Consider the following 17,189-nt stretch of genomic DNA (forward strand, 5'->3'; position numbering starts at 1 on the left):
TCTTAAGAAGTATGCACACACGCACACAGAGTGTCTAAAGTTTCAGTCATTTATTTGGTTATTTCCAAATCCTTAATAACATGGTTAAGGCAAGAGATAAGCATATTAGTTACAATTTGTATAACAAGTAATAAAAAGATTTGAGTATCTGTACACTACTTTGATTTAATATGCTTACTGAAGGATGCCTTTAGCTATATTCAGCTTAGCTGGCATTCTTGTGTAAACAGTGTTTACTAGAACAAAAAATTAACTAGTACTAGCCATACTTCTAATACACTATTTCAAATCTACTCTTGCAAACAGAAGCAGTAAAAATACTCATTTGTCTTAAACATACAAAGCACAGCATTGTTCTAGGTAACAACACGTAACTTTGCAAGTGATAGCTGGTTGCTTTAGTTGCAATGGCTTATAGTAGTAGTAAACTAGATAAGACCTACGAAAAGAAGTCATAACACAATTGGAATTTCACATTTGTCAAGCATATAAGGCTACAAGTTTTACAGTTTGTGAATAAACGAGATATGTTGAACTGTAACATTCCCAGCCATTATAGATGCAAATGCTTGATGCAGCATATCTTCTCTTAGCCTCCAGAAAGGCTCATGTGCAGAAGAAAAAAAATCACTGAGTATAATAGCCCAAGTTTAGTGGAATCATCATTATATATATGTACATACACATATATGATGCAAGTTTAGACTTCAGGAACAGAGTGATCCATCAGGCTTTTCATAATGCTAGTTGCCATCCTAAAGAAAAGGAAAAGGCATTCAGTTTTGTAAGACAACTGTAGAAGACCACTAAAGCTTCTGATCACTGTATCTTTGTCATTGCTAGCCCTTTAATACCATTTCAAAGTTGGCCTTTTCCTCCACTATTTTTGACAAGTATGTTGCTATAGAAAGCTGCACCAAACTGCACACACAGAAGCCCACAATACTTGATGTTTTTATTAGTAGACGAGCTGTGTTACCACAATCTTTCAGGATGTGGGCATGTGTGCAAGCAGAGTAGTATCACAAGTATGAGGGAAGGAGGGCAGGGGGAAAGGTGGCTGTTAGACTGAAAACTGTTTTGTAGAAAGAGCATACCAAGCAGGGGGGGGAGAATCAGTTATACCCAAAGCATTATTAATTTCTAGCAACTTCTAAACCATATTTTTGCAGGAGAGATTTAGCTGTAGAAAGCCACTGCTGCCAAAGGATTAGAAGAAACCAACTATATCCTGCCAAGAATCATGGTTATGTCACCAGAATTAGTTGCACTAGAAACAACATTTTAGTTAAAAGGTAACAAATACTTTTGTTATCCAAATACGTGAAAGTTCTCGGGAACTCAAGTGTAGTCAAATTACATTTAGAAAAGGGTTTTTCAAGAGAAGAAAAGACAAAGTAGCATCACTAGCATATGAATAGTTTAAAAACAGAACCAATGCACACCAGTTTGACAAAAACATCAGATTAACCAAGTTTTCAGACTCCCCCCACCCCCTCTCCAGCCTTCATGTTAAGTTTGTAATTAGGTCTTATCATTTTATTTAACCTGCAAAAAATAGTCACTGTCAACCTGATTATAATTAACACCATGGCTGCTTTGTTTATTACCTACCTCTTTATTATATACTCATAAATGCTGGAAGGCATGACAGTAATGGTCACTACATTTCCAGCTGTTGCCAAGATGTCTGCAATCTGGGGGTCCTGTTATTAAACAAGAAGTCTTATGAGCAACATTACTCAAGCTGACTAATAAAGTTCAAGTGCTTTTTCTAGACACATTTCATGCAGCTTAAGAGACCCACAACTCCTTGCGTGGAGTATTTAACCTTCAGGGCAAATCACTGAACCTGCAATACCACTTCATAGATGTTTGCTTACCAGTCTCTCGCACGCACTGACTAGAGAAGGGATACAGATGTTATACACAGAATTCCTACTAGAATTTGACACAGGCTGGCGGGAAGAAGCTTATTCTTTGTTTTGCCAGCAAAGTTAAACTAAAGATAAAAACTGAGGGTCAGCCTAGCCAGGTAGAGGCAGAGAAGAGAATGAGTTACCCTGCTTACAGATACAAAACTGCAAAGAAGCCTCAAAACATACGTGTCTCTCCAATCAAGTTACCTCTCATTACTTACTTCCTTATTTTATGAACATTAAACAATATATTACAATCCTTTTCCCTCTCCAACACACAATTACTATACGCACACAAAAAGCTCACAGCTATCCACACCCACCACACACTACTTATTTTACCTTCAATCCAATTACATTCTGGCCATTAATTTCACAGATGTTGTGCTCTGTAAGAAGTCCATTTCTCGCAGCAGAACTGTCTTTCACTATTGAGGTTATTTTTCCATTCTTGAATATGAAACCAACGTGCCCTGTGCTGTCCTTATGCATAGTAATAATTCGTTCAAAAGGCCTGTAAGACATTTAAAATGCAAAACCATATTTTCAGTCTACTAAACCACAGAAAGAACCACACGTTATTTTAGCACCTTTGACTCACAAAAAGTAATTGTACTCTAAAAGACTCATACATCAACTACAATAAAAAGTAGTTGGTTTAACTTCATTTTGTTAATATTGTTATATTACTACATACTTGTTTATAAGCCTTACATGTTTTCCCTGTTCTACAGACATTTCACCATCTGGGTTAACAATAATACAAGAGTCCCATACAACACCCACCCACCACAATAACCAAACACACAAAAATGTCTATTAAAAATTAAGTTCTCTACAAATGTTACAAGGTAGATAAAATAGCGCAGGCAGTTTTAAAAACTGTAGGTAGACCACAGGATTCTGGAGTACAAGGCTTTCCCAACATTTCTACTGCTTTACAGACAATAAAGCTTCAAACTGTGTCTTAAAAAGCTAGTAAATCAAGGAAGGGGGTGAGGAGTTGGGCACAAAAGTGGTAGACAGAGCAGGGAATCTACTACCACAGCATTTTGATTCAATACATGATAGAAGTGGCTGCCCTGATAGAAGTAGCATGCGCTCCACTGGGTCAAACTTGGTTCTTAAACAAGAATGAACATTGAAAAAGCTTCAAGACATGTACCTAGTCATATCACGTATCATCTGTCTTCTCATAGCCTACAGACCTTATGCTGAATCTGACCTATTACTATGATATACAACTAGCTACAAGCTCATTATTTAATACAATTAAAAATCTGTATTGGTTCATCAAGCATACTTTTAGCAAAACTGGCATTAATTAATACGTAAGCAACAGAGTTCACAAGAAAACTATCATGCTAAATAAAAATGCAAATATATTAATTAATACAGCAAATATTTTGGTACCCTTTTTTATTGCTTTTTCAATTAGTATAAGCAAAAGTCAGGTTGTGTCTGAAAAAAGCACAGAACTCTTGAATTCAGAGTTTAAATTTGACTTGTGCTATCACTCATTAGTTTACCTTGAAAAATGTTATGCCTCATCATGCCCGGGCAAGCGTGCACTGGAAGTTTACAAGTTAACAACTATTTTGACTGTTCCCCACAAAAGGGAACATTTCTGAGGATCTTTACTATTGAAGCACATGGACAAACAGATTTTGTTATGCCTGCAGTCCTGCTCAAGCAAGGGGAGACCCAAACCCCACAGAATTACCCCAAGATGGATAATGACAATCCATATGTACAGTTGGCTTTACCTGTCCCGAATGATCATTGAAATCCTTTCTCCTGAAGCCTGTTTCAGAACTTTATGCGCTTTATCAGAACTCCATCCTGCACAGTTTTCACCATTGATCTGCAGAACTTGGTCCCCAAACCGCAGACCAGCGAGGGATGCTGGAGAGTTTGCCTGAACTAATTGGACAAATATACCCTACAAAAAAGAAAAAAAAAAAAGGGGGGGGGGGGGGGGGAAGTTCTTCCTTAAAGGTGAAGACCAGTGACAGAACACACAGCCCTTTAAAGTTTCTCATTCTCTATGTAATACCAACCAAATGGACAGAAGGACTTGCTAATTAGCTCTCCTTAAGGCATTTTTGAAATTTCAGTCTGTTTCTAGATGTCTTTAAGAGAATGACAGATAATTAATGCTAGCATAAAGTTTGGACATGGGCAAATCTGTTCTGTCTAGATCTCTAGACGTTAAAAAAGACACGAGCATAACATTAAAGCCTTACTCAAAGGGGTTTATACTATTCTGTTTTAAGAAGAAATCTAAACAACTGGATCAAGACAGACTAGTGGTAAATTTGCTTATCTCCTTGTGCATTTAACTAATAATTCCTTTGCCAGATATCAAAGTCTATATATAGCTGGAGAAATAGATCAGCAATGCTGGGAACTCTATGACAGATTTTTCTTCTTTCACAACCCCATTAGTTTTCAACTTTTTATTGATTATGACTTGCTACTTGCTAGCACCTCAGGTAAAAAACCACGGTGTTAAAAAACCATTTCTAGTCAAAGTACCCCTAAAAACAAAGTAAAGCATATCAATTGTAGATAATACTTTGGGGGGTGGGGGGTGGGGGGAATTAAAAACAAGCAAACAACAACAAAAAAACCACACCACACATGCTACTTTAAGGAAACCCCAGCATTTCCTGGGTTAGGAGAACTACAAAAAGCACTTTAACCCTATATATAGAAACCTTGAGTACAATTTTTTTTTTAAACATTCAGACTAAATGGTCTTGCCAAAAAAAAAAAAAAAAAGGAGAGTAGCATTTTCCAGCAAGAATCTTCTTGCAGTTATGTTCATGTTAAGGGAAACTTGAAAAAGCCTGCTCTGAAATTACTCTTTACATATAGGTAAGATGACACCCTCACTATCCTTACTTTTCTCACCAACAACACATTGCAAGAATCTATAAAAGAGGAGCTACTTCTACACCATGGGCAGTTCTCCACATACTGCTGAACTTTAAGTACTGCCCAGTGTTTCCACAAAGATAGAGACAAGAAGTCTTGAACTGCTAACAAGTATCACAGCAGCTCTGCAAGGACAATTTCATGCTCTAAAGTGAAAAAAAAAAGTTACAAGTATTTTTCAGGTGTTATAACACATGGAAGTAAATTGCCACTGTAAATTTAGATCCTAGTGCAGACAGCTGGAAATCTAGTTACTGATCTAATGAAGGATTTTAAAATTCTGATAATGGATAAGCAAGCATTATACAGAAGACCATTTTGTGACCATACACTTCACTACTAATTTAATCCAGCAGTAAGATCACTATAGGCAAAAGCAAGCTTCTATACGTACGTTGTCAACAGACTTAAGGCGAAGTCCAATTTTGCCATCTTGATCTTTACATAAAATTGCTTCACGGATGCCTTGCTTAATTTCTGCTCTGCGAATTCCAATATCATTTCCAGTCACTGGAGCTACCATGTAATTAGTAGAAGGTCGTGTTACCAGTTGCTGATTAAAACAAAATAGCCAGACAACTTAGTTTCAACTTTTTTAAATAGCTATACAGTTTATATGAAGTGATATTTAAAAAACAACACCAACACACAAATTAAGTCACACCACCAGCTCTTCCCCCCAACACTGGAAATACACTGCCCAGTTTAAGACCAGATTAAAACAGGCACTGTTACTTAAAACAATTCATTTATCAGTCAAGTACGGTACTTAAGACAAATAGTAGTCTACTCTCTAGAATGCTAGATATACACTTAGTCTTTAAACTTTGGCTTTCTAAAACATGCTTGACTGGTACATACCCCCTGTGGCTGAGCAGCGGCTGCCACTAGTAAGTTTCTCTGCACCTCCTCCTCATTGAGGCTCAGGCCCATATACTGAGAAAGTTCTGGATACAGTCTGGGGTATAAGCCTATAGAAGAAAAAACAAAACAAAAAAACCCTGTCAATACCATTGTTGGTTTAACAGAACAAGCAGTTACTGCTTTCATATGTACAATTACTTCAGCAAATCTTGTGCTATTGTAATGTATTTAATTTGAAAATTATGATGGAAGACCCACTTGAATCAGGACTGCTATTCCAGCCCAGCTTAGAAAAGTAACCAGACAAGCAGCACTTCTGAGATAAAGAGCTTACAGAGAACTTTTAGTTTCCGTTTCTTAATTCATCCTGTTACAACACAAACATTAGGCCCACGGTGATAAATTCCAAAAACAATGTTGTACTGCAGTCCATGAAGACATGCCTTTGCTCCAAAGCTTCTGGGTGATTAGTGGGGAACTATTCTCCCTCCCATCCCCAAACCAGATATGCTGAAGAACACACACACACACACACAGTGACCTTCCACCAAGCACAAGACAGCACTCGCAAGAGGCATCCATGCCAAGGACGTGCTGGATCCCAGGCATGGTAAAGTTTCTGCAGAAGATAGCGTCCTGGCTGTAAGGTCCATAGTGCAGTCTGCTTTAATAAAGTAGCTGTCATTTTCTCATAGCTTCAAAATGAAGTTGTTTTAGACATGCTTCTCACAACAAGACAAAACAAACACAGCCCTTAAAATATCCAGCAGGAGATTCCTCTACGCCTGAGAGAGGCAGGGTGCAGGGAGTGGGAGGAAAGGAAGTTAAACTGACAGACTTGTCAGACCTTGAGTCAAACCACTCTGGAAATACGCTTGATATCACTCTTGACATTCCACAGATAATTAACTGGTGCCATTTAACAAGCAGCAGTTACAAGAACTCTTAAGAGTCCACCTGTCGTTCTCACCGAATCAGTTGGGACAGAAAAGGCTGTTCAGAGAGCAAGGTGGCACAAGGGACAGCCTTGGAAGAAAGCAGGCTCTCCAGTTCACAAAGCTCAGGTTTCTTGCGTTCATTTATGGGTACATGTATAAAACCAGCTGTTATAAGAATCCACATTTGATCAGAAATGGAAAGTAAGTTTTCTGGGAAGGAACAAAGGCCACTGCAAGGTGAATTCCAGTACAGACAAGAGACTTTTTTGCTCCTTAATACTTTCAGTGGTCAGGTTTGCATGCTGCTTCACATGAGAGCTGTCTGATCTTATTTCTGGATTGATCTATCAGCTTGTAGTTTCACCAATATTGATTAATAGGTTTCTAATGAATATTTCTTCTATTTTTGCTTGCATCTTCAAGCCCCTAGGATTATACACAATTAATGCTGCATAAGACTTCTGCAGCTACTCAATTTTTCTATTTTGCTATTCATCAAAGATGACAACACAGGATGCATCTTTGCTGGGTGTATTACATTCTCATTCAAAACAGAGACACCTCCAAACAGCAGAAAGCATCCAAAAGCTCCTGATGTTGTATATTCTCCTGCCTCTGCCAGGACAGAGGTATTCTCAGCAGGTTTGGCACATCCTGTAGATGGTGTAGGCCTCCCTTCCTTTGGGATATATAGAGTGATTAATCCCTCTTCAGCCACACACAGCTCCTGAGCAATTCACACACAAGGTGATGTCAAAATTACATCATTCGGCCAGCACACACAAAAATTGCAGAATTCAAACTCTGGACAGCAGAAGAAATGCTGCCAAGAAGGGACTGCTGAAGCAAACTTAAATCTGGTCTGTGAGGTTAGGCCAGGTAAGTATCTATTTCAGAAAGGATCTACAAGAGGTAGCTCTCTGGTGAGCTACACAAACTCCTGCCTTAAAGTCATCTTGGACACACCAGTGCCAAGAGGAAAACTGGAGACAAAGTTACATCCACCAAGCTCTAGTATCTGATGCACCAGCATTCTTGACAGCTGTTCCAGCACTGCTGCTGGGCATGCTGGTGAGAGGTTTTAGGCCTTAGACCAAGTGTAACTCACTAGTCCAGAGCTCTGAACTCAAGACATATCTGTGCACCTTCATGGATGCACATGTGCATGGGAGAAAAGGAGGAGAAAAGGGTACAAGTCATTCAGCTTTAGGTCTGATGGACTTCCCACCAGACATTTGATCCCAAAATCTGCTGGAAGCTTTATGTTCATAGCCTGACAAGATTAAGTTCTACCTTCCTGGGCATTTCTCTATTGACAGAGATTCATGTTTGTTCCCAAGCAAGCTCATATGGAGAGGAAAGGCACTCAGACTCATGCTGCTCTCTAAAGCTTACAAAAACTACACTTAATAAATAAGGACAACTAAGTTTTTGAGCTAAGATTTAAAAAGAGCTCAAATAGTACCAACAGCAGATCTTGTTATGTTAGGCTCACTTGGAAAAGGTTTCAAAAAGTTAGGAGAAGGGTTATTGTTTGCTACAACTTCCTTTTAAGCAAACACTGGTTTTTGACTCCCGTAGCACCTCTGACAAGGTGGTTTGCGGCAAGTGGAGGGGACATGGGCCTTTCCAAAAAGACATGGTCTCACCCTTAGTAATTAGGATTACATATTTATAGGTAATTTTGACAGTACTGTAACTTTAGGCTTTCATAACTGCTTTTCACAACATCAGGATACTATACAGTACATGAGCTTACCTCCATCATGAGGAATAGGAGCAGAAGCTTCAGACAAGATTGCTGGATTAGCTGGATTTGAAGAAAAGGCAGTCTGAGCCTAAAAGCAAAGAAACTCACGTATGTTACCTTGTACAATAAAAATCTATGAAATCTTTATTATGCAGCCAGGAGACTAAAAAGCATAAGATCTCCTTAAAAGATATATTCAACTTGGCTGAAAAAAACATTATAACTTTAAGTTTTAAGGTATGACCTTTGGCAGAGTGTTTTGTAATTACTTTTTTTCAGCTGGATAGCAGCCATTTTTATCTCTTCACCATTTACAGACATTATTCATGAGTTCTGTCACAATCCCTTATAGGTTGCAAGTTAAGTTCCACACAGTCCAATGCTACTAGTTTAATACCTTCTGAAAGAAATGGACCTTCTAAGATGATTTTTCTACAGAAGTTGCCACTACAGTGAACACACTAAGCTTAGTTTCTATATTGCTTACTGACTCACAAACATAAGGGACTATATTAAAGTAAGCCAGTTTCCTTCCTCCTCAATACCTCAGCTACTACTTTTTTGGCCTTGTGTAATCATGACCAGTGAAAAACACTGCCTTACAGAGGCCTGTTAAGTGTGATGGAAATAGCTATCCCAATAGCCTCCCTGAGGTTGAACGTCAAAGGTGGAGGGGAAATTACTAAACGTATAGTGAAACATTATGCTGAACAGGACACATAAATCATCTAACACAACATGACAGTCAAATTGCTTAATGTTTTTAAGGAAATCATGCTTAAAAATAGAAGATTTCTTAGTCCTGTACTCACCAGGAAGCTGTTTTTAGAAAAAAAGTTTCAGAGCAAGAATGACTCATTATTTATCAATATCAGACGTATTTAGAAAAAGAGTGTCCAACTCAAATGCTGGACAAAAAGAACAGGTTCAAATATTTAATGTAACAAGTCCTTTTGTTTTAACCAGCAGTCATTTTAGTCTCACTCACTTGTTGTGGATACAGACTTTGTCTCTCAGTACTCTGCCCCCTTTCTCCTAAGAGTGCTCTCAGACATATTTAAAGGGACAGCATTTTTATAATGCACTTTTTGGGAGAGGCAAATAATTTAGCCTTTGCTACCAAAAGTATCAGTGCAAATGGAATGGCTTACTCTTGAAATAATGGTATTTAGCAACGACAGTATTTCCTTCCCTTCTCTCACAGCTGGACTCAGTAGACAGCCCATTACCCTCCTAGTTCCTACTACAGTCGGTAGGAGCGAGATGCTGTCATGTAACTGCTGGAAGGCAATTGTCCCCATTGATGATGGCAATAAGAACACCCCAGCCTCTACACTGGGGATCTGTAACCGAATGCTCTTGGCTCTACCTCCCTTCTCTTGCACCCCCACACAAATTTTCTCATAAACTGTCTTGCTTGACAACCCACTCAACAAGCGGTAGAACTTTGTGAAATCCTAACTTAAACTTTGAGTGGACACTCATCTTTAAATATGACAGCAAGCATCTGTCCCACATGAACCGATTTCCAGAAAACTGACCTTTAAGCTTACAGTGTCACCAACAATTAAACAAGCTTAACAGAACAATTTGCTATGCTCCTTATAGAAACCTCTATAGGGTTTACTCTTATTTCTCTGTGACACGCCAGAAGAAGCTACAGGTGTCATCACACGAACAAGGCACTCTGCCCAAGTTCATAAGCCCTGCTGAGCATACGGGCAAGATGACGTACAATAAAGGTCCCTGCTCTATAAAATGACAGAACACGTACATATGGTTCAAGGTTTACAGGACTCAGCATAGCAATACCCTACTTTCATTTCCTCACTGCTTCATTCAGTGGTCACAAAAGTTAAGCAGTAGAAAGACCACATTTAATATTTTAAATTGTAATATATAAACTCTAGCAGTTGGTCTTTAAAAGGCCAAAGGAGCATATTCTGGCTCCAGTCTATTTTTTTTTTTTTTTCAGTTCAGCATTACCTGACTGTAGATAAAGGACTTCAGTGAGATAAGAAGAATGGGGTGGGCAGACATGACAAGGAGAAATCCCAACACAGCACCCACAACTTCAAGAGCCCCACCCCACACATACAAACACAGGTGAGAGTGAGGCACTCCACTGTGGGACAGCACAGGAGAGTTAATAAGCTGTTCTGTGCAGTTTACTTGACTGCTTCCCAATGAGAAGGACAAGGACAGAAGCAGCAGCCACCTTAAGATGCAGTACAACTCATTGCTGTTGTTTAAACTGGGAGGGAATCCAGTTTAAGCTTAGGAAAGAAAAATGGAAGCTAGGTAAAATGCTGAAGAAAGCAAGGAAACTCCTCGTAAAATACATTAATGTCAAATTTTTCATGGAGTTTTTATCCATTAAAATGTTTTTCATTATTTTGTTTCACAGATATTTTTTCATCCTCACCCTGTCTAATAATAAAGCTACCAGTATTCTTACACATAAAGGGTTTTACACAAATGTGATAATCTTGGAAGTATAGAGAGAACTGGTCACTACCATGAAATAGCTAGAGGACAAGTCTGTGATTCCAGATGACGTTAAGAGAGCCAGTGCTCTTTTTTTGTGCCCAACTGACCATGAAAGCTTTCTGCCACAGGTTTGGACACTGGGAATGAGACACAGCAGGTTTATTAGTTCAGTCAATACCTATTCATCACATCAGAGCTGAAGTATGGGAAGAGACTGATTACGCTTGTCTACTTAAGACCAAGTATCTATACTTCAAAAAACCCAAACATATCAACACATTAAAGATAAATGACTATAAATGAATATATAAAAATAAATATACCCAACAGTGGTAAAATGAGCATTAATCACATTATATCAAGCTACAAAGTAAACAGTTTGTCTTTCCCCTTTTAGAGTGCAATGGTAAAACAAACTCTCACCCACAATAAGTCTCCCCTTCCCTGGATTAGATATCATCAGATATATTATCATCATCAAAACTCATCTTAATAAAGCCCACCATACCTGAATAACTTTGTCCACCTTCAGATCTTCCAAGGAAGGATAGAGAGACATTTTGATGCAGTCTCACTGGGCAGAGGGAAGACAAAATAAAGGGGGGGGGGGGGAGGGGGGAGAAGCAAACAAACAACAGGGTTAACCATCAGAGATATTTACTTAGGACTACAACTTAAAAAAAATAAAAAAACCAAACACACACACCCCAGACGTAAAGCATTAAATAAGTGATCTGTGACCTGCAAGCCAGTTGATCTGTGACCTGCAAGTCTTAGCACTACAGATAAATTCCATTAAGACTACCATTTTAATCTATTATCAGTAATAGCCTTTGCATAATAGGCTTTATTTAATATACTTAGTGTTGTCAACGTTTAGGTCTCAACAATGAGAAAATCTATACAGAGAAAACATTTCACAAGAAGTATTGCAAAGACAGACTTTAGGAGGCCAGGATGCAAGGATGATGAGGTTTAAGAGGAAAAATCTAATCACCTTCAAGAGGAAAAATCTAATCACCTTCCTCCTACTCCTCCTCCCAACTAGGACAGTATTTTATATATGTGCGGAAGCTTTCCCTCTGTTATCCAAAGTACTTAAAGACCTTAATCAGTTCTGATGTTCCAGTAAGAAATCACTAAAGAGAACTGGCTTCCCATGTCCATTTGCAACACATTAATTCCAGCAAGAGACCATAAAGCAGCCAGATTCAGTCAGCAGTGAGTTTCAAAACACACAGAGGCTTCAGGCTGGCTCTCATGTGATGTTGGGAGAGCCCTGTGACAACTTATCAGGAAGTAATAAAACAAAAAAGTCAAGGAAAAGAAAACAAGCAAAAACAAAAATCCCACTTCACATGATCCTCTAAGGCACCACGCTGACACCCAGCTCTGCTAGAGCTGGGCACCTGAGGCTTTGGGAAATCTCAGTTTCCAGAGCTCCTTCACTCACATTCTCACTGAGGTACTTTTCAAAACTATAATAAAACATTTCACACCAACATATGGGAACATTTTAATGGCAGGAGGGGGGGAGAAGAGACAGAAACAGAAGACAACAAAATGTGATACAGTTTTGGAAGTTATACGAGGCACTGAGAACACAGTTAATGAGGCAGCCCTATTAAAAGCTTACAGTTTGGGGATTCATTTTCTCATCCAAAGAGTAGTTTAGAGGTCCTTATTAGTGTAACAACTTCGCAATAATTCCAGACTAAAAGTGACACTACACAAATCCTTGAGCTACTGCTTCTCTACATGCAGATATTAAGCTGTTTTTTTAAAAAGTGACACACTGACACCTAATGTGATATTGCAGTTACACAATACACATCTCTTCATATTACACGAAGGTCATCAACAGCTTTTCTACTTGTTCAGCAGAGCGCCCGACAGCTCCAGTATCATGTCAGACTACAATTAAAACTTCAAAAAAGCATGCCCCAAATGTGACAGAGATCTAAACTGCGAACGCGTGGCCAGTTATGTTGTAATAATTAATTGCCACTGACATTTTTGACTAATTGTTGCAACTAAACCAAACATAGTTGAAGCCTGGAAGCTTTGCAGGTTAAACGTACACATTTAAAACCAGTTCAAAGTTCTGTTTTAATCCAGCATTGGCCTGAAACAATCAAGTGCTTTTGCTCATCCAAAATGGGTAATAGCAAATGCAAGCCCAAGCCCGGCAAACCCCTCACTCAGGTAAGCAGTGCCCAGATGCTGCATTCTGCTGCTAACACCAGTCAAGCACCAGACTCACCATCTACTTCTACGTTACAGCCACCCTAGTACATTCAGGTGCTGGTCCAAGCACTGGCACACATTCAAAGCCAGCACACCCTCGGCAGTGCACAGGCAGGAAAAGAGGGCAGGCCAAGGACAGTGCATTCCCAAAGGAGTCACGCCACTTCAGGGTGATGAGGGGCACAGGAGCAGCATTTTGTGGATGATGAGCTCTGACATCCAGACAGCAGCGGAGCACAGCACAGGGTCTGCTGGGTCCCTGGTCCCAGTGACCAGCTTCCACGCTGCAAACCCCAGCGTGTTTACACCTTGGCCAGCTTTCGTTCTCCTCCACAGACCAGTCTCACTCTGCACGTGATTACTGGTGACATTTGTCAGACGGGCAACCTCAACGTTCCTCTAGTTTACAATGAGGAGCATAGTGCTTTCTGTAGAAAAGTATTAGCAAAGCTAAACATATATTAGTTCTCGGATCACATAAGACGACACTCCAGCACCTTGTCCTGCCACTTCACAAACCCCCAGCCACCTCCCCTCCCTATCCAAGGGCTCACAAACCCAAGCGTTTGTCACCAGTACCAAGGAGCTGCCAGGCTAGCTCCCTCCTTGTAATCTCACCAGTGACTATTTTTGTTTTTTTCCAAGTAAATAGCCAGAATAACTGTCACAACTGCAATTGCATTCAGTGAGCTCCTAACATTGCATATGACATTTTCAATTTCTGCACAGGCAGATGTAGCAAGTAATCCTCCTTAGGTAAAGCAAGATCCACAAAAATACTGTATTTAGTTTAAAACTATGACCTTTTAATAACAATTGCCGCTGTCAGGGACCACCGGTAATCGCAGGAAGATCTTGTCCACGACTTCTGTGCAATGTTATTCACAGTATAAACAAGAGTTTCAGCAGGCACTGTAACAGCTTTAGGCACCAGGGAGCAGCTACCACAAAATGTGAGTCACCTCCTCTCCTCTCTTAAAAATCTACACTGACACCACAATAATTTTCCTTGATCATTTCCATATTCCTACATCTTGTGAGGAACACAAGTGTTTAGGAAAGCAAAAGTGAAAACCAAAGGAAGAGCATGGGGCAGGAGGGAAAGCCGTAACTGAGCTAGCGACCCTCAAAACCCGGTGATGAAGACCTCACTCCGTTTCTCAGGACTAGCCAAGGACTCCTTGGCTAGGAAGTCCAACCACCAGCACCCGTCAGCATGTCCCACTAAGCAGATCCTGTTTACCAAAGGGAAGTGCTGGGCCACTGGCTGGACACCCATGGAAGGGCTGCACTCGTGACACCCTGGGGCTGCCAGCAGGAAGTCTTGCAGGTGGGAGTGATCCAGAACGGCCCTTGGTGGCACGGCTGGAAGGAGACGGGCTTCCCTGTATGCTCTCCAGGTCAGAAACCACGGAGCTGAAGGCAGTGTGGGATCCAGCTCCACCTGAAGCCTGGCCAGCCTGTAGCAACTGCTGTCTCTGAAAGCAGCAGCAGCCAATACTGGGGGAGAGGGGTAAAAAAACCAAAACAAAACAGCCACCCACAAGTGTTTTCTGCCTGTGGCCCACAGAGAGATTACAGCAGGCCACAAAGCCAGCACCTATACCAAAACACTGGCTTCCACTTCCCGAAGAGTTATAAACCTATTAACCATCATCTTTCAACCATCAACCTATCAATCACCTTTAAAGCAGATCCAGGACAAAACTTCCTGAAGGTCAGGCTGAGACATCAGGAACCGAGCAACTGTTTTGCAAGACGCGTTCTCCACTAATAACTCAGTGTCTCCCTTCTGATACGTACCTAATTAGCCTCTGAGCAACTGCTCTCATTATGCATTTAGCTCTAAAATCTGCTGCCTCCATTTCAGACCTGAAGCAGGGGTCGCTTGCCCGAAAAGGCACGTCACACCCATTCCACCCCTGCAGCAGTAGTTAGCCACGCTAAAAAGAAAGTAATACAAATGCCCGAGTCTCCTTACGGGAACTGCCCGAGAAGCGCAGTCCTTACGCAATGACCCCGGCGCCTGAACGAGAGGTCAGAAGACACCCCCAAACCCAAGACCGCAGGAGGACGCGGACACAGACAGACACAGGTGTTTATTTACTCACCGTCTTCTCCGGGCGCGGCCGGAGGGACCCCTCGGGCAGGCGGCGCCTCTGGCCCAGCAGCGGCCGCCCCCCCGACCGGCTCCGGGGAGCGGCCGCCCCGGGGCCCGACGACGCACGGCCCGAGCCGGCCGGCAGCGCCGCCCCGCAGGAACACGACACGGCTCCCGGGCGGCAGCGGGGACAAACGCTGCCCTCGCAAGCGGCACAGCGAAACCGCCGCTTCTTCCAGGCTCTCCCCGCAACCGGCGCGGCACCGGCCTCCCCCGCCACGCCCCCTCCCCGCTCCGCCATGCCCGGCCGCCGCGCTCGCAGCCCCCCCCCCTCCTCCTCCTCCCTCCCCTCACGCCGCCGGGACGGGCCGCCGCCCCGGGCCCGCACACAAAAGGCGGCGGGGGAGAGGGCCCCACCAGCTGGCCCCAGCCCCTCCTTTACCTCTGGCCCAGGCGGCGGCTGCCGTTCGTCGGAGCCCTCAGCGCAGAAAGGAGCGGCAGCGCCGCTATGCAGGGAGCGGTAGCGGAGGCGGAACTGGCGCGGCCCCGCGCATGCTCCGGCGGTGGCGGGAGGGGGCCGGGCCGGGCCGGGCCGGGCCTGGCCTGGCAGGGGGGGGCCGGGGTGCTCCGCCGCGGCTGTGGGGCGGAGGGGCGGGAAGGGGGGCTGCGGTGGCCCAGCTCCGTTAGGGACGGCCCCCGCTCCCCAGCGCGGCCGGCCACGCTCCCCTCTGGTCGCTGGCTTTACTCATGCGATGGCTCGCCACTGGCAGTCTTCATTTTTGCACTGCCTTTTCGTCAATGGTTGGCCTTTATTGGTTCACAGCTGCTATCTTCATGAAGGAAAAAAGTATCCTTTTTCAACTTCTTTTTTTTTTATTTCCTGTGATACAGCACGCTCTGCTAACTGTGTCGTATCGGCTTTGTTTTGCGTGTTTCCCGGCCGGGCGTTGGCGAGTTGCGACACGCCAGAGCCGAGGTGACCACGTCACCACCTGCCGCAGAGCACATCCCCTGGGGAAGCTCCCCTGGAGAAACCATGGTGTGAAGCGTACAGTGACAGGGAAGTCCCGTAACAAGCTCGGAAGGAGGTTTTCATACTCAATTACCACATTTTGTATAATTATTACATAATTACTCCACATTTGCCTTATTTATAGCATGAACTTCTCTAGCATCCATTTTCAGTCTTTTAAGTCCTTCTGTGGTAGACTGCCTGTTGTCACATCTTGTTCATCGTATAGATAGTTGAATGTGCTGAGCACCCTAAAGCTCTTCAGCTAAGAAAGCAGAGCGTTCACTAGAAGAGTTTCGGCAGCGCTGAGGAAGGAGGCCTGCTCCTACCTCCGGTCTCTTTCTCCTGTCCTCAGCCAGTCCCAACAGTTGTCAGGCTCTTTCATGGGACAGCTTAACTCACTGGTCCAGCAGAAACCAAATCCACCAAAAAACATGATTGTTTTTCTGCTGGGTTAGTGAGCCAAACCAGCAACGAAAGGATCTCGCAAGCACCAGTGCCAGCCAGAGCAAGGGAAGGCAGGGTGGGGCTGGAAACAGGAGAAAGAAGGAGGAGGAGGAAGGAGAAATGGGAATGGTGATTCCTTTCCTTCTGCCACTAACAGGCTGTTTCATCATTTGAGCTGCCTGCGCAATTATAACCTTAGTTAAGCTACACAGAAATTTTGTTGCAGTATATTTTCCAATCTTCATAAGTTTCTTGATCCTCTCCAGTTGCCAGCATCTTTGGTGAGCAACGCAGGGGTGCATAGGGTTGGGGTAGCAGCCGCAGCAGTGCTGAATACAGAGGTACAGCCTCTCTCCGGCTGCTCAGAAGGTTTCTCTTTCTATAGCCAACGATCAGCCAGGCCTGGCACCTCCCTGCAGGAGCATCTGAACCGTTGGCCACCAAGTCATGCAACTACAGATCATTAAATATATATGAAGTG

At 42.6% G+C, this 17,189-nt stretch overlaps 1 protein-coding gene across 2 annotated transcripts; it reads right to left on the bottom strand.

Annotated features, from left to right (window-relative positions):
- Positions 1-35: 35 nt before the first annotated feature.
- On the bottom strand, positions 36-16,069 carry SDCBP (syndecan binding protein). 2 transcript variants are annotated; one of them, XM_072852437.1, is made up of 9 exons: positions 15,692-16,069; positions 11,410-11,475; positions 8,421-8,499; positions 5,721-5,830; positions 5,254-5,412; positions 3,686-3,861; positions 2,262-2,433; positions 1,615-1,706; positions 36-755 (listed from the first exon to the last, which is right to left on the bottom strand). In XM_072852437.1, exons 2-9 carry the CDS (start codon positions 11,458-11,460, stop codon positions 701-703), a joined length of 894 nt encoding a protein of 297 aa, XP_072708538.1. In that variant the 5' UTR covers positions 11,461-11,475; positions 15,692-16,069; the 3' UTR covers positions 36-700. The 2 variants fall into 2 exon arrangements, with proteins under 2 accessions (XP_072708538.1, XP_072708539.1); XM_072852438.1 differs by lacking the exon at positions 15,692-16,069 and adding an exon at positions 15,260-15,459.
- Between the last annotated feature and the right edge of the window lie 1,120 nt (positions 16,070-17,189).

Source organism: Ciconia boyciana, chromosome 2, assembly GCF_034638445.1.
Source record: "Ciconia boyciana chromosome 2, ASM3463844v1, whole genome shotgun sequence".
NCBI lineage: Eukaryota > Metazoa > Chordata > Aves > Ciconiiformes > Ciconiidae > Ciconia > Ciconia boyciana.

What these genes read in the sequence shown, in the direction of transcription:
- SDCBP (XM_072852437.1), bottom strand. Translation starts at nt 11,460, where the DNA reads ATGTCTCTCTATCCTTCCTTGGAAGATCTGAAGGTGGACAAAGTTATT. An exon ending in AGGTGGACAAAGTTATTCAG is followed by an intron (nt 8,500 to 11,409) that starts GTATGGTGGGCT and finishes CTTTGCTTTTAG; the next exon opens with GCTCAGACTGCCTTTTCTTC. An exon ending in GCCTTAAGTCTGTTGACAAC is followed by an intron (nt 3,862 to 5,253) that starts GTACGTATAGAA and finishes TCTTTTTTGTAG; the next exon opens with GGTATATTTGTCCAATTAGT.